The sequence below is a fragment of the Medicago sativa genome, chromosome 8 (assembly GCF_051527215.1).
Source record: "Medicago sativa cultivar Bolivia chromosome 8, Bolivia_mono, whole genome shotgun sequence".
Taxonomy (NCBI): Eukaryota; Viridiplantae; Streptophyta; class Magnoliopsida; order Fabales; family Fabaceae; genus Medicago; species Medicago sativa.
In genome coordinates this window covers 75303647-75321495 of record NC_140756.1, presented here as the reverse complement: position 1 = coordinate 75321495, position 17849 = coordinate 75303647, and the positions used below count along the sequence as shown (strand labels likewise).

The window sequence follows — 17849 nt, the reverse complement described above, 5'->3', positions numbered from 1 at the left end:
AAAAGGTTGTGAAATAATGAAATTGATATATATAACTTGCCTGAGAGAAGTAGCCAAGCTGCATATCTAGTCCCCATGCATGGATCAAGTCATTCTGTAAAATAAACCGCAAATGGTAAACACAAATGTGTTTTACAAAACAATGCTTTTGCAATTACATTGATGAAACAAAGTGGTGTACCTGAATCATGTGCCACCTGAAACAACCTTTTTTACAGCTCTTGAGAAGACAGGAGCCATCATTTCTATCCACCTGAAACAAATTAGTCCAGGACTCCAGGTTACTTCAACTGCATAAAATAATGGGAAATCCACATTAAATTGTCATTGCCAAAAATTAATTATTTACCCGTTGCAATGAGGAGCAGTGCTACTTTCATCACAACCTTTACCATCAATAACAGCTTTAAATGTCCTCCAGTGAGCACAATGACCAAAAGTATGCACACCATAGATGTGAGTACTATCGAATAGAAACATTAACATTAATGTTCGTCAAATACAGAAATGCAATTTTGGATAACCTGTGCACTTTTGATAATTTATAAGTTACCATACATCACTCCAGATGCTTCTAGAAGACTTTTGTGGTGGCGCCATTAAGAGGACTACATCGGATAGGTGATGGCATGACAATGTGTTTATAAGTGGGGGCAATCCTCACCTCACAAGCCGGTTTTGTGGGGTTGCGTTAGGCCCAACCACGATTTCTAAGATGGTATCAGAGCCTCTTCAAGATCTATTGGACCACCTGCGATCAGGTTTCCGCTATCGGACCACCCACCATTTATGTCAACGAAGCAAGCCCAATAGTGCTGGTCGTGAGGGAGTGTGTTAAGAGTCCCACATCGGATAGGAGATGGCCTAACAATGTGTTTATAAGTAGGGGAAATCCTCACCTCACAAGCCGGTTTTGTGGGATTGCGTTAGACCCAACCACGATTTCTAAGATGGTATCAGAGTCTCTCCAAGATCCACTTGCTATCAGGTTTCCGCTATCGGGTCACCCACCATTTATGTCCACGAACCAAGCCCGATAGTGCTGGTCGTGAGGGGGTTTGTTAAGAGTCTCACATCAGATAGGTGATGACCTGACAATGTGTTTATGTCCACGAACCAAGCCCAATAGTGCTGGTCGTGAGGGGGTTTGTTAAGAGTCCCACATCGGATAGGTGATGACCTGACAATGTGTTTATAAGTGGGGGCAATTCTCACCTCACAAGCCCCTCACAAGCCAGTTTTGTAGGGTTGTGTTAGGCCCAACCACGATTTCTAACATGGTATCAGAGCTTGTCGAATTCAAGGGCCACCTACCGATTCACGCACCAAGCCCAAAGAGTGCTGGACGTGACGGGGGTGTATTGGGAAAAACCCAAGTCCCACATTCAGAGCTTGTCGAATTCAAGGGCCACCTACCGATTCACGCACCAAGCCCAAAGAGTGCTGGACGTGACGGGGGTGTATTGGGAAAAACCCAAGTCCCACATCGGATAGATAAGATTCTTGAGATTGAGAAGAGTTTATAAAGAGGAGTCAATCCTCACCTCACAAGCCGATTTTGTAAGGATAAGTTAGGCCCCAAAATTTCAACAGATGCGCCTGAGGCTGTTTTGGTCCTTCTGGAGGGCGTTGTGCTCTTATTTATACATTAACGATCCACAACCACCCAAACACGAGTCTTGGGATAAGGCGAAGTGATTAATTATGAAGTCGATAGTTCACTCTCACATAAAGATTTTTTGTTTTTTTTGTACACTTGTGACATTGTGATTGATAAATGTCACATGACATTGACACCCCAATGTCACCCCAAAACAACAACACACAAGAGATAGAAATTTTGAATGATTGAAATGCTCATATGAATGAGAACAAACCATAATAAAAATCAAAATTTCAATGAACATAGAGAATAGTAACACTTGATTAGGAAGACAAAACAAATCTTTTTGAATTAGTTTCAATTTATTAGGATTTGATTTTAGGAAATTTAGGGTTTTATTTGAGGATGATATAGAACCCCTTGCAATGTTACATAAACTTTGTTTTTTTTAATGGCTTGACTAATATTGTTGTGAAATTGGCAAAGGGGATTGATTGATCCTTGAGAATTTGTGTCCTAATCATTCATTCTTTGTTAATGTTTTGTATGCATTGTTTTGTATGCATTGTTTGATTGATCACCATTCCATGAGAGACCCCTAGTTCAATTCATATTTCAAAATACCATGCCATGATAGTTTTAGTGTTTCTGTTTTCTGAGTTTTGCATTTATGGTACTACGTTTGTGCGATTTTGGTGCTGCATTTCTGGTAATAATTAAAGAAACTGCTCGGTTTAGTTAAGGATGACATAGAACGCCTTGCAATGTTACATAAACTCTGCTTTTTATTTTTTGAATAGCTTGACTTATGTTGTTGTTCATGTTGTTCCTTGGATAGTTTGATCAAACATGGCATCTTCAAATGTTGATTGGAAGCCAGAGCTTGAAATGGGATTTGATAATTAAAGAACTGCGCTTTGGGTTTATGGTTTATGTTGTTTATGCATTTCTGCATTCCAGGTTTCAGCATTTTTTTTTTGTTTATGGTACTGGGTACTGCGACTTGTAAATTGTGTCATGCTTAGTGCAGATGACATATCCAAACTCTTATACAATTGAGAATAGCCAAATCCATTGTAGAGTGAAGAAAATACACTAACAAAGACACCACAATTAAAGTTGAATAAAATATTCAACTCAAATTTTTTCATAGGGGGTGTCCCACAAAAAGCCCTATTGCAGCCTATGAATTGTAGGCCTTCAATTTTGGCTGATTCCTCTTTTTCTATAATTTTTTAATGGTCCCACAAAAATTAATAGGCTAAACTGGTGAGGTTGGCTTCAAAGGTTTCAAAGGTTTATGTACATGATCAAATCATTTTTTACTTCTTATCCAAAACTTTCTATGCATTCTATTCAAATAGTCTTAAATGTTAACCAACAAATAAGTGATATTCATATTTATTAATGTGCAAATTAACTCTAAACAGGACTAAGTCTTTAAACAAATCATTTAATTTACGAGATGTCACCAGTAGAAAAAGAATTAGAGAAAAAAAGAATTCAATAAATATTAGTGTAAAATTTAGTTCATTCGTCGACAATAGCATTGATTAAATGCATTTTATATAACATTTCAACACAACTAAATTTTTATCATGAACATTTGAAACAAAATCATTAAGATGAACTGAGGAAAATCACAGTTTTTAGATTCTATAACTCAAATCGATAGTAGTCTCATATAATAGAAGGCTTAAGATATTCAAATTAAAAACAAAAAACAAAAATGTCATTATATAACTAACTGAACTAAGCGTCTGGTCGATTCAATTTTGGTTTTTCAAGAACAATACATAAACGAAGAGGGAAAAATAAAACAGAGCACTAAAACAATTTAACATACTTATCCTAGGTTCCCTCCACAAGGGATACATCTATTTGACACAATGCATGTACCATATCAATTTAACAGAGAACATCAGTTGGTGCTCTAATTCAAATCTAACACAGCCAAAAAACAAATTACTTAATTTTGGAAAACGAAGAAGAAATATGGAACACAAGATTTTGTAAAAAGATAATATAAATAAAGCAAAAAATATAAGAAATGCAGAACTGTCTATAGAAAGAAAAACGAAAAAAATTAATTGAATACCTATTTTGGTGCGATTCTTCCACAAATTTTGTTAAGTAGAAGTAGAGAATGCCTACTTTGTTTGGTTCGATACCCGATCAAAATTTAATTATACTGATTAATAACTAATAATCTTAAGGACTAGCAAAGTTTCATTCTCTTCTATTTTTTAATGGGATGGTGTTTGCGGTCGAAGTGGTTTTACCGGACACAAAGGGGTTGCAAAAGCCTAAAATGTTGGGATAGCGAGGACTTTGCAAGAAAAAGCCAAAAAAATGTAGTTTTTTTTTTCCCCAATGACTTTTAGTAATTTCATATTATACAGTTCCTTTGTAATTTAGTTGTCTATCTTGTGAGTTTTCTTTCGTATACATAAATGACTTTTAAGAAAATATTTCCTGTGTTATTTCAAATGAATTGGTGCAAGAATTCATCCAAGAAAATTATAACTTTCATAGTTGTAGTTTGCAATCATGTGTCATGGGGACTGGTGGTGTGTAGTGTGTGCATTATTGTTCAGCCTATCGATAAACCGATCAATTTTTTCTTCACATTAGTGAAACTTCGCCTTCAAACAATAGTTCTTATTCAATTCACTACAAGTAGTCACATAACACATTATAAAACTTGAAATTAATTTCATAACTCGAAATAGAACAAGAATAATATAAGGAATGTCATAAATGTAATTGTTATCCTAAAAGAATTGGTGCAAGAACTTATCCAAAAAATTTATAACTTTCATAGTTTTAGTTTTTGTTCATGTGTCGTGGTGGCACTGTGTAGTTTGTGGTTGACGGTGATTCCACCTGTGCGTCGCACGGGCAGCACACTAGTATATCTTCAAAGTAGTATACCCCCTTCACTAGTTTTAATACTTGTGTGTAAATTGTTTTTGTTATGATGTATCAGCAACACTAATTGTAGCAGCTCGCCTAAAAAAAAAGTATAACAGAAGCTGAGATATTGGTTTGGACTTCAAAAAAGTTTTGAAGTTATATAGTATTATGAAGCATTCTTTAACGTCTATTTCAGTTGTAATTGCATAAGACAATTGATTTTGCTTTTCTATTGAGAATTGGAAATTTGGAACTAAGTATATAAAGTTTGTTTGGTCAACACCAAATTTGGAACCATCTAAGTATATAAAATTTGTTTGGTCAACACCTAAACCCCCAAAAAACACACCAGCTATTAGGGCTGGAAATAAGTCGAGTCGAACCAAACTCATCTGAACTCAACTCGATAAAAATTTGTTCGACTCAAAACTTGACTCGAATTCTATACGAACTATTTTTTTAGCTCGAGTTCAACTCATGTATAGTTCTCGAACAACTCGGTTTGACTCGTTAGGTTCATCACGTTTAAATTTAAAGGCCTTTTAACATAGAGCCCCAAAATTTAAGTTTAAAGGCAAAATAGTAACATTTTACTACAAGTCCCAAAAAAAATATTAACTGCATTTAGTTGTGGAAAGTTGGTCATTATAATACCACACGCTCCACTAATCTGCTACACTCATCTTTTCCTTGTATTTATAGCCAATTTTCATACCTTTACTTACTAAACTTTCGATGTGGGACATCAGTTATGCATTCTATATTTGCAAACCTCATAGTGAAGACTATACTATCTTCTTTTCCTTTTACTTTCACTTTCGGTCTATCTTGTTTAATGGTTTTGTAAGAATATGGTTTACTAAAACAAATTTATAGGAATAGTAAAATAGAAAACATAATTCTGATGTGAATATAATAAATTCTTCACCCATCATCAAACTAGTATGACTCATCCTATTACATACTCCCTCCTGTCACTATTATAAGCAAAAATCAACTTTTTAGGTTCACTCATTAAATGATGTATTTGGTTAATAATATAAACTAGATACATCATTTAATGAATGAACCTAAAAAGTTGATTTTTGCTTATAATAGTGACCGGAGGGAGTATAAATTATCATGCAAGTTGGGGAATTCAAGAAAAGGTTGACAGAAGCTACATGATTGCATGTTGAGGATTAGAAGTTTATTTAAAAAAGAGATAGATTCAAATTCATATATCTTGATGTTGAGAGATAGTCAAAGATGGATCAAAATTGGTTTTAAAGTAAGTACATTATGAGTAAAGAAAAGAAAGATATTGTGAAATAAACAAGATATATGAATTAGTTCAAATAAGAGTAAACAAAAATCAACATAAATAAGAAACTATAATTGAAAATATCCTCAAAGTGTTTATATATATATATATATATATATATATATATATATATATATATATATATATATATATATATATATTATCAAGTCAGCTCATGAATCAAACGAGTCGAACTATATATAGTTCAAGTTCAGCTCATTTAATTAACGAACTTCATTTTGAACCCAAGTTCAGCTCATTTGGTTCATGAACCAAATTCAACGAGCTAATTGTCGAATCGAGTTCCGAACTATTTTCGAGTTGGTTCGGTTCATTGTCAGCTTTACCAGCTACCTAAAACAAAAACAATACATTTGCCCGTCATTCTTCAGGAAGATATGAGTTTGAATAGTCCCTTTACTTATTCATATTCATCCCATTCACATCACATTTTTCCATTAAAATCACGTTCTTCAATCTGAAAACATACCAATTTTTTCATTATATTTTGCCACAATTCACCGATCCCAAATCTAACCTCTCCTCAAGAGATAACAACCTTCTATCAATCTCTAATCAATTCCAAGTCGATTCAACAATAAAAATAATCAAGACAATAGTCATAAACAAATTAAATGGACAATGAGTTTCTTACGAATAACATATTTATTTACATTGTAAAAGACATTATTAATTTATTTAGTAAATAATCAATTTAGTAAATAGTCAATTATGAATAAAATTGGCTTTGAAGCACTCTTTGCCCAACTTTTCTAAATAATTATTGTCAATTTTTATTTTCTTTGTTGATGCTTTAATTTACATTTCATATAAGTAAAATTATTGTGATTTTTTTACATATTGATTAATTTTCAGATTAAATTTGTTTTTAGTCTCTACAGCACTTGCCATTTTTAAGTTAAAGTTCCTGAGATTTTTTTTTTTTTGTGTGTGAATTCCTAAGATTATTTTTACTTTTAGTCCTTAATTTTTGTTTATAGAGATCAAAGGTAATACTAAAAACACTTTTTTTTTTGTAAATTCTTTTAAAAATATTTACAAAAATTGAATAAATTTTTTGTATGAATTAAACCAAAAAAATTATAATTTAAGGGACTAAAAACATATTTTACCCTTAAATTTATTATAGTTTCGCCGCGGCCAGTAACCCCTCATTAATTTTGAATAAAATCTCTTATAACATGTGAACACGATATGGTTCTTTTAAATAAAATTATTTTACTCACCACCAAAAAAAATAAAATTATTTTACTACACTATTTAATTCTTTTTAAGAATATTATTATATTATTTATTTAATTTATGTTAGAAGAAATTTTGTTGGTAATTTCATACAAATATTTTACATAAATATATAAGTTTAATTACAAGATTGTTGGCATATCTTCAATGTATCCACATGCATATGTACCCAAACTTCTTAGAAAATTTTTAATAATAAAAAATAATTTATATTATATGTTATATATATATATATATATATATATATATATATATATATATATATATATATATATATATATATATATATATATATATATATATATGAGACAGGATCCGTTGACACCAGGTGTCAACGAATTCGTTGACACCAAATATTAACCGTTGATCTCTTTTGATCTGAGGGCTTATCTTTGTTCATTTAAAATACCACGTGAACTACTCTCACAAGATTATCCTCCTGTATTTAGGAGAATGAGATCTCAATTTTTGTATTCGTATGAACAATCCTACCAGAAACTTCACGACAGATTAATGTAATTTAAATTCATACGAATTTGTTAGAATAAATAACATCAAACAAAATTGATAAGAAATTTGACCATTATCAAATAAATTGGCAGTTTGACTAGGTTCAGGAATTTGGATTTAGATTAGGTCAAAATACTCATCTTGCCTTTGTTCTCAATCTCATAAAACTGTGATGTAATTTTTGATTCGCTGTCAATAGATCCTAACAAACTAATTTTTTATTCGATGTCTAGTTCACGTGTTATTTTAAATGAATAAATATAAGCTCTTAGATCAAAAGAGATCAAAGGTTAATATTTGGTGTCAACGAATTCGTTGACATCAGATGTCAACGGATCCTGTCTATATATATAGATTACAAAGTTTTTCAATCTAATTGAATTATTGCTAAATCAAAATGAAACACTAGAAATAGGATCCAAGTACAAAAATCACAAGCTACACATTGTATAATAAGCTAGGTTACTCAACTATAGAATAATCTACCTCGTAGTGTAGATGTCTAAAACACCAGTCCAACAAGTAGGGCCTTCCAGTAAAAGGAGCTCGAAGTGCATTATCCTCGATGTATTTTGGCAGCTTGGCATCATCCCCTAAATACACTTTGCATTTTGTAGCTGAATGATTGATGACATGCACAGAGTTTCTTTCATAACCCCACATGTTCGGATTGCTCAATGCATGGTAGCTTCCTCCAGGAGCATAAAATAATGCAGTATCACCCAAAGTTTTCAATTTAACATAATTCATAGTTGAGAAGTCTATCTTATACACAATAAATACCACCTTGGACATAGTATGAACCACTAAAAGTTGTCCATCACAAACAACCAACCTTAAGTGTGATGAAGAAGCTACACTAGGAGTATTCTTCAGCTCTAGAAATTTTATATTTGCAGAATTCAGGTTGAGTACTCCTATGTTGGCATTATCGGTGACAACATATATACTATTATGTAAAACAACAAAGTCAACAATCATCCATGGATATCCCAATCTCGAATAAGTAACCCAATCAAAATTTCGAGATTGATAGACATGCAAACTGTTTGACCTTTTACATAAAGCCAGTAAGACAAATTCCTCAGAGCCTTTGCCAAAAGCCAGTAAGACGTGGTAAGCAAAATAAGAAAAATTAACTTTAAATGTTGAGGTATTGATTACCTTCTTTCTTCTTGTAAATGGATTCATTAGCAGAAATGAATTATTGTTTCCGGTCATGATTAGATATCCACTCGAAGACCCAGAATAGGCATAGTGCCAAAAATAATTTATCATCTTTGAGTGATAAACTTTTTGATTAGCTATGTTGATGAAGGAAAAAGATTTCATAACATGGGAGGACTTTTTAACAAGTAATGGTTCTTCGAATGTTATGAAATTTTTCCAATAATTTTTATGAAATGCCTCCAATTCTTGCACACACAGGTAAATTGGAAGAGGTCGTCAAAATCTAGAATTTTGGAAATGATATCAAGTACATCCCATGGAAGTTTATCGATCTCTGCCACCTTCTTCACTTTATCCCCTTTGTATCACAACAACAACAATGTTAGGTGACTACCAAATATATTCTTGTATCATTTACTCCTAAAGCATATATTGTCTGTGTGATAATATCATGCAAGGTGAGGAGATAAAGAAACATTTATTATTTTTTTATTATTGTTTTTCCCAAAATAAAAATCGAGACCAACATATATACACAATTATGTGCGATCCACCATTTCTATAAAAGTACTTGCATTTATTATGTCATCATGCCAATATATAGTAAACAAAAGATATCCATTTTCATTACCAGTAAAATAAAAAAGATATCAATTTTCATCCCTAAGTAAAAATTAAAAACATGAGATAGAGTGTTAACAATAGACATGGCATTTTATGGATCCTACTCCCCAACAAAAAGTAATCAAAGAGATAGGAAAAGACCAAAGTAGTAAGGAAAGCATATTTCCAGGCGATTCCCCTGCAGTCACGTGAGACATAAAATACCAATAATCAAGAAAAGATACTAGAATGAGATAGAAAAAAATCTTGATTTTAGTTGCTGTTTTTTAAAATTGCAAAGTTTCTGGAATTTTAGTTGGTTTATTTTTATTTATTTCCCACATTTTGTCTTGGGATAAATGGCCACTAGTTTTCAAACAATTTTTGCTATCATCTCTTTTAATCAAGACAAATTCTCATAGGGATAAATACTTTGTTGGTCGCACGTATTTTGACACACCATTTTGACACATTCACACTCTTAAGAAAAGGTAAAAAGAAAAAAATAATCAAATGGAGTATTTTTGAAATAACTAAATGGTGTGTATTTTGGTGTGTTAGCGTCTTTTTTAAATAATCAAATGATTTGTGTGTGCATGCGTTAAGAACCCAAGAAATGGATTCCAAAGAAAGACCAATTTTATTAAGAAATTAGGAAATAATAGAGAGAAATATCTCCTCCAAGGATTCCCCCTTTCTCAATAGAGTCATTTCTCTATTTACAAATGTTAACCAATTTTTTTTATTTTTTTAAAAAATGGTTGCAATATTCAACAATAATCAACTCTACATTGTATTCTTCTATTTATACAAATAGCCCTATAACAACCTCTGCTAACTAACTTCTATAACAACTTTAACTATTCTAACTAACCATTATTCTATGTCCTAACAGCGCACCTAAATGTTGTGCTCAACTACTTGTGATCAAGTAAGACTACCTCTCTTATTAGTGGATATTACTATCCCATGGACAAAAGTGTGAGCCGTTACCCCTATTTTTAGTACTCCAAATATACGAAATGGGATTATATTCCCAGTCTCTGAATTTTCCTTATTCACATGGTTGGAGGACTTTGGTAGTCGTTTTATGTTTTAAAATACCGATCTTAAACCGAAAGACCACCAACGATCGACGGACGGTGTGAATGTGCAAACATCCCGATTGCAGGGAATCGCAAACTCAAAGATATAACTTTCATCCGTTTGTTACATAAAATATTTCTATCTTAAGTTTAGTTCTTCAATAATGCAAAGTGTCACAACTTAATCCTTTATCGTGCAAAACGTCATCAAATGAGTCTCTAAATCAGTACAACAAAAACATACTAATTTAGAGACACATATAACCAGATAAACAAGTTTATGGGGGTTGATGAGGACCAAGAGGGGAGAATAAGAATAAAAGCAACGGCAATTCTAAGTCGTCAACAACAACAACACACCAACAAAGTCTTAACCCACTAAGGAAGGGTCGGCTACATAGATCAAATTATGTCATAGTGTTCTATCATAAACCATATTTGGATTCAACTCATTAATCTCTAAATCTTTTTTAATAGTTTCTCTTAACTGTCCAACACTCTGTACCATACAACATCGTCGGCCTGACAACTGTCCGATAGAATATCCCTTTCACCTTAAACGGTACTTTCTTATCACATAAAACACATGAGGCCTTTCTCCATTTCAACCACCCAGCTTGAATACGATGATTTACATATGCTACCATTTCTCCATCATTTTGCACTATTGACCCACAATATTTAATTCGTTGTAATATGGACCAAAGATATTTAATCCGTGTAACTTGGGGGTATGATATGATCTCCCACTTCCACCTCCAAGGTAGAACTACTTCGCATTTTGCAGAAGTTACATTACTATCTCTTGCATCTACTCATGCGGAAGTCGTACACTTCTAAGGCTTGTCTTTGATCTCCAATTCAATTCCTCCCTCGACTCTCCAAGCAAGACTACATCGTCTGCAAAAAGCATATGCCTTGGTGATAACTCTTGGATGTGTTCTTTAAGTACATTCATAACTAAAGTAAAAAGATAAGGGTTTAGGGTTGACCATTAGTGCAATCCTATCGTTATGGGAAAATCGTCAATAGCCACATCCTGCGTCCTCACACTAGTCGAAGCTTCCTCATACACATCCTTGGCTCTAATATAAGCAATCCTAACCCTTTTCTTCTTAGGACTTTCCATAAAATCTCTCTAGATACTTTATTATATGCCTTCTCCAAATCAATGAAGACTAAGTACAAGTCTTTGTTATTCGTCTGATATCACTCCATCACACGTCGAAGTAAATAGATCGCTTCCATAGTCGACCTCCCAGACATAAAACCAAATTGATTATTAGCAACTCGAGTCTCTTTTCTTAGTTTAATTCTCCTGAAATTCGCGCAATTTTGTATATCCCCCTTATTCTTATAGAAATAAATTTTAGGAATTTTTTAATTTATTTTGTTATACTAATTGATTTATAAATTTGTCTTTCTTATTAGTCTTCCCTGGATATTAATATTTAGGAGAGAAACTAAAAACTCTATAAACAGGCGTGTGCAAAGACCACTTGGAAAGTTTTGAGGAAAAAGAAAAATAAAATTTCTCCACAAACGAATCATGACATTTGACACCTCAAGTTTCCCTACACCTCATTTTATCTCTTCTCTCTATTCCTATCAAATCACCAATCATCTCTTTTTGTCTCAAGGTGTATGCACCACACCACCGCATGTAGGTGTATACCAAACATATTTTCCTTTAGAACGTGAGTTGAGCATAACTGCATAAGTTTCTCTTTTGCTTTTTATTCTTGAGTGTGGTGCCTTGTCTATTTCTTGCCTAGTTCATGTTCGTTTGGCTATTAAACCTACAGTTTGGGCAATTGAGAAAAGGATGCCACGACTTTTTCAATATTGTGGCACTGAAATTGTTGATTTGTGTCTTATGTTAATGTTGCAAGTTTGTGGAAATGATAATATATCAATTTGATTCGTTTGGAACACATCAAAGATAACAACGATAACCTAAATATCCGGCATATAAATATGGCTGATGGCACAGCAGCAAAAGCATGGTGGATAGAATAAATATACAAACAAATAAAGCATGCGAAGTGAAGTAACCATAAATTACTAACCAGTTTCATGACTATCAACCTGAAATGAAGGTGTGATTTGATATTCTTTGGGAAAGTAGGTATTGAATCCCAAAATTAAATGTGTATGCCCTTTAAACAACTCTTTCACTATTGCAGCGACACCTCTTCTATCAATTCCTTGAGCATTGTGATCCTTCACGGCTTCTAAAAACTCAAAATATTTTTCCATCTTATCTTGAAAAACAACTTTTACTTGGTTGAGAAATGTATCTTTTATTGCTAATTGATGACCTTGTTCATCATCATCCAATGGAAGTGTGATTTGATATTCCTCAGGCACGAAGTTATTGAATCGAAAAACTAGTTCTGAATGCCCTTTAAACAGCTTTTTCACTCTTGCAAGGATACCTCTACTGTCAACTCTCTGAGCCTTGTAATCGTTTAAGACTTGTACAAACTCATTGAACTTTTCCATCTCATCTTGAAAGACAACTTTTACTTGATTGATAAATACTAATGCATCTTCTCTATTGACTTGTTGATCATCATCGTCCAATGGAAGTATGATTTCATATTCTGTTGTATAAACATGCCGATTCCCAAAATTAAATCAATTTTTCTCGCGGCAGAACTAAACATAGACTCAATAGGATATTATGCTAAAAATAAGCACAGGCATACATCCATCGTAATAACTTATAACCTATGTTAATGATGCAATATTGTTCATTCATACTCATACACAATACACAAAATAGTTACTAGTTTTCATCGAATCGATTCCTCAACTAACATGAACATATCCACAAAAATAAATTCAAAGATAAAACACAACGTAAGCCATACCTCCATATTGTGTGTCCACAGCACACCTAGTACGAAACGAAACATGGCAAAATGTTGTCGGCTTCCTCGTATTTTCCCGGAGGGGCCTTCAGAAAACAAATTCACTCCGGGACAATTAGAATGATGTAAAAGAAACTAGAGGGCTGAAAGAATCTAAAAAGAAACAGAAGCTAAAAGAATCCAAAAATCAGGGGAAGAGATTGATTAAATAGGGGAAGGGGAATATAACGAGAGGAAATAATTTGGAAAAAAAAAAAAAACATAGTAGTATAATATTATATATATTATATATGAAAGAAAAGAAGGAGAGAATCGAACTTACATGTTAAAGAGAAGTGGATGTCGGAGGCAGAGTGCTGTATAGGGGGCAGAAAGTTGGTTGGTACTCGTATAAAGAATGAAAGACCTTCTTTCGCCAGAGGCTGATTTATATATGAAAAAACTAGGAGAAAAAACACTACTTCGTCATCAAGGCAAAAAGACATTGTTGTCCCCGTCATACGGGCTTTATAATCTTATCTTAATGCTATTATTATTATTATTTGAGAATTGTTTTTCCCACCCTATTAATTTTTCATGAGCCCTCCACGTTTTTCATTAGTCACTTTAGTCCCTGAATCGGAAGGGATTCGTCACTTTAGTCCCTGAATGCAGATAAATTGCAAAATAGTCCCTGAATGTAGACTTTGTTAGTCAATTTAGTCCCTGAATGCAAACTTCGTTAGTTAATTTAGTCCCTGAATGTAGACTCTGTTAGTCACTTTAGTCCCTGAAATTGACCATGCAGGGACTGTTTTGCAATTTCTCTTCATTCAGGGACTAAAGTGACGAATCCTCTCCCATTCTGGGACTAAAGTGACTAATTCCCCTTCATTTTACTCTATATAGATATAGATAGATAGACAGATTATATAGTTTGAGCAATTTCTTGAATATTTTGGATTATATATAATTGAAAATGTGTCAAACTCTCCATCATACTTGATTATGTTGAACCTAAGATCCTTAAGTCGATGGCATTGAATGGCATTTGTGTAAAACACTTTCGTTAGATAATGCCCTTCTTCTTCGAACGTATACAGGTAGAGACAAATGTAGAGCTTTTCTTTTGGTGGTTTTGTGCACGGACCTTATCGGTTGTTCAACTATGGTATGTAGGGATGTCAATGGGTATCCGTGGGTATAGGTAGTATGATATCCGTCCCCGTCCCGTTGGATAAATATGGTACCCGTTCCCGTTCTCATACCCGTGCGGGTATCTCTATACGGGTAATCCATGGGTATTTAGATATCCACAGATATTTGCGGGTACCCATGGATTTTTTATTTAATTTTTTTTACAAAGAAAAATACTTTTTTAATTACCGACAAATTTCAACTTTTAAAGATCCATACATAACATATTCCATTCAAATTTCAAAATCCATATCATAATCCAACAAAAATCATGATTCTTACATAATCCCAAGCAAATTCATCATACCATAATGATTCTTACATAATCCATACAAATTCTTGAAGTAAAATAAAAAGGATAAAAACATCCAAAATCTAAATAAACATCCAAAAAGCATAAAAACCGCCAAATAAAAGTTAGAAAAGACTAAAATCCAAATAAACATCCAAATTCATATGCATTCCAAGCTTCAATAATAGAATTTGAGACACCAAACTAGGATTTTTTTTGAGACACCAAACTTTGAGATATATATATATATATATATATATATATATATATATATATATATATATATATATATATATATATATATAAACACATGAATATTTTAGTAATTTATTTAATTTATTAACGGGTACGGATACCCGCGGGCACGAGTATCATCAAATCTGTGTCCACGTCCATAAAATAACGGGTAGTTAAATACTTGTTTATTATACCCGCGGGTACCCGTTTAGCTACCCGCCCCGTGCCCATGATGGATTTTATCAGCGGATACCCGTGGGCACGGATTTTTTTGCCACCCCTAATGGTATGTAGGAGCTCCTATGAAACAAACTATCCTTGTTGTTGACCTTGACACGTGTCTTCTTATGCTACGAACCCTATTTGTTGTTCACCTGGCTCTGTGTTCTTCTCTGTTGCTGGTAGCTTGGGCTACCTTCTTGTGGGGTCGTCTGCTCAGAGTACACGTGTCATTAGATTCTTTTAGAGTGTGTTTGGATGGAGGAATGTTTTGAGGCAATGTAATGTTTTGAAAGAATTCAAATACTTTTAGGTGAATTTCATTGTTTGGCTAATAATTTAGAGTGTGTTTGGATGAGGTAATTGAGAATTTTAAATTCTTTAAAATTCTAGGCAATTTAAATGATTCAATTAAATTCCTTTCATTTCTCAATACTTTTGTTTGGGTGGAGTAATAAAAAATTTCAATATCATTTTTGGGGAACTTTTATAAATTTTAATTTTTTGGGCCAAATTTGAAAATTGAAATTAGTGGTCAATTTGCAAATTTCAATAAATTTGAGGGGTCAAAGTATTATCCAAACAATGGAATTCACCTAAAGTATTTGAATTCCCTCATAACATTATATTCCCTCAAAACATTGCCCCATCCAAACACATTCTAGAAAATTTCAAATGACATCTAAAAGATAAAAATTTCAAATTTCTTCATTCTTATAAATTTTCAAATTTCGCATTTTGGTCCTCACATTTTCATAATATTCCAATTAACCCCAAAAATTGCAAATTGACCCCTAATTTTTTTCAAAAATTACAAATATACCCCTCAAATTTATCAAAAATTATAAATTGCCCCCTCAAAATTTGAAAAATTGACACTAATTTAAATTTTCAAATTTGACCCCAAAAAATTGAAATTTATAAAAATTGCCCAAAAATGATGACAATTAATTTTTTTATTCTTCCATCCAAACAAGAATATTTAGAAATGAAGTCAATTTAATTGAATCATTTGAATTGCCTAGAATTCTAAATTCTTTGAAATTTTCTAGTTACCCCATCCAAACACACTCTTAGGGAAGAGCCTTTTGGGACTTATTAGTGGACGGGCTTCGACCCATATCCAAATAGTTACCCCCAAGTTATTATTTGAAGGATACAAGTGATGGTTTGTATATGAAGTTGGATAAAATCCCTTTATGGTTGGGCTCAGCACATGCATTTTTTCGATTTCTTATGCCAACGTGTCTGTTTTTGAGAGTTGGGTCGCTTGATGATAGATCATCTTACATTATTTTTAGTATATTTTTTAGTCACTTTATCGAATATTTGAGTCATTATGGAGGAATTTAAGAGAAAATGTTCATACTTTAAGGACATTTTGTAATGTTTTCAATCGAGTCATGTAATTTTGTTTCTTCCCTAAACCTGACAATTTCATAGATATTTTGAATTTTTTATTGAGAAATCATGTAATTCGACAAGCAAGACACCTCATAGAAGTTTTTGAAAATATAAAATGAAGATTATTAATATTCAAGGCGGCTTTGAAGACATTACAAGTTGGGGAATTTTGTCCTAAGAACGAAAACATTCAAAGAACGATGCAAGGGGAACAACCAAAGGAAAACACCAAAAGAAAGTTGGAGAACAAAAACACTCAATCAACGAAGAAAAAAAGGGTTTTTTAATCCTTCACTCAAAGAAAACACTCAAAAGACTATTAATCCATCACTCAAAGAACAAATTGCCTTTTTTCTTCGTTCTTCGAGTGTTTTCGTTCTCCAACTTTCCTTTGAGTGTTTTCCTTTGGTGTTTTCGTTCACCAAGTCATTTTTTTAACCTGGAAGTTGAAGCCCCAGGCGTATAAGACAGAGAGCAACTCCTCTCTATCACACTATTACGCACCCCGCGCATGCTCTTTCGAAAAAAGTATAGTTTTTTGTTGTATTTTCCCTGTGGTTTGGGAAAAAGCCCAATATTTCAACCTAAAGCCAACAAATGAACGCCTATAATTATAGCTTCTTCCACATAGTAATATTCATTCAGAACTTGGTTGTTCAAAAGGAAGATAAACACTAGGAGCAAAAAAGAGGAACCTCAAATCTTCTCAACTTTGTTCTTAGAGTATGTTTTATTTCTTTTGTATCATGTCTTTTGTTACCATGAGTAACTAAACACCTCTTGATTAGGGTTCTAAGACAAATTTCTATTTATCTGCTGGATTTTATTAATGCAAGTCTTTTATTCAATTATGATCTGAGTTATGTTTAATTTTCCCTCTTCCAATAAAATACATCTTTTTGTTGTATTCTCCCTCTTTATGTTAACCTCCGGATGCACATTTCTTACCTTAGCAATGCAACATTCAGCGATGGAGAACAATCCTTCAATTTGATCAACAACTTTGTAGGATAAGTAGTCATTGTTTGACCTCAAGATCATGATCAACAACTTTGTAGGATAAGTAGTCATTGTTTGACCTCAAGATCACTTCCTAGCGATGGCAATGGGTACCCAATGGGTAGGGTACTATAGTACCCTTTCCCCTACCCGCGTCTATAAAAAATACCCGTACCCTAGCCCGTACCCTCGT

At 33.1% G+C, this 17849-nt stretch overlaps 2 protein-coding genes across 2 annotated transcripts in view; one reads left to right on the top strand and one right to left on the bottom strand.

Moving 5' to 3' along the window:
* LOC146901524 (uncharacterized) overlaps nt 1-17849 on the top strand; it is an 84602-nt gene that overhangs the window by 40733 nt on the left and 26020 nt on the right. The window lies entirely within an intron of this gene.
* Nucleotides 7864-13728, bottom strand: LOC146901526 (paired amphipathic helix protein Sin3-like 1). The gene is made up of 4 exons (XM_085735643.1): nt 13652-13728; nt 13330-13415; nt 12523-13059; nt 7864-9123 (listed from the first exon to the last, which is right to left on the bottom strand). Coding segments are annotated over exons 1-4 (780 nt in total). The 5' UTR covers nt 13654-13728; the 3' UTR covers nt 7864-8968.

Coding starts and splice junctions, on each gene's coding strand:
- LOC146901526 (XM_085735643.1), bottom strand. Junction 13,060..13,329: donor TGTGGACACACAATATGGAG/GTATGGCTTACG, acceptor TTTATACAACAG/AATATGAAATCATACTTCCA. Junction 9,124..12,522: donor GGTTGATAGTCATGAAACTG/GTTAGTAATTTA, acceptor TGTGATACAAAG/GGGATAAAGTGAAGAAGGTG.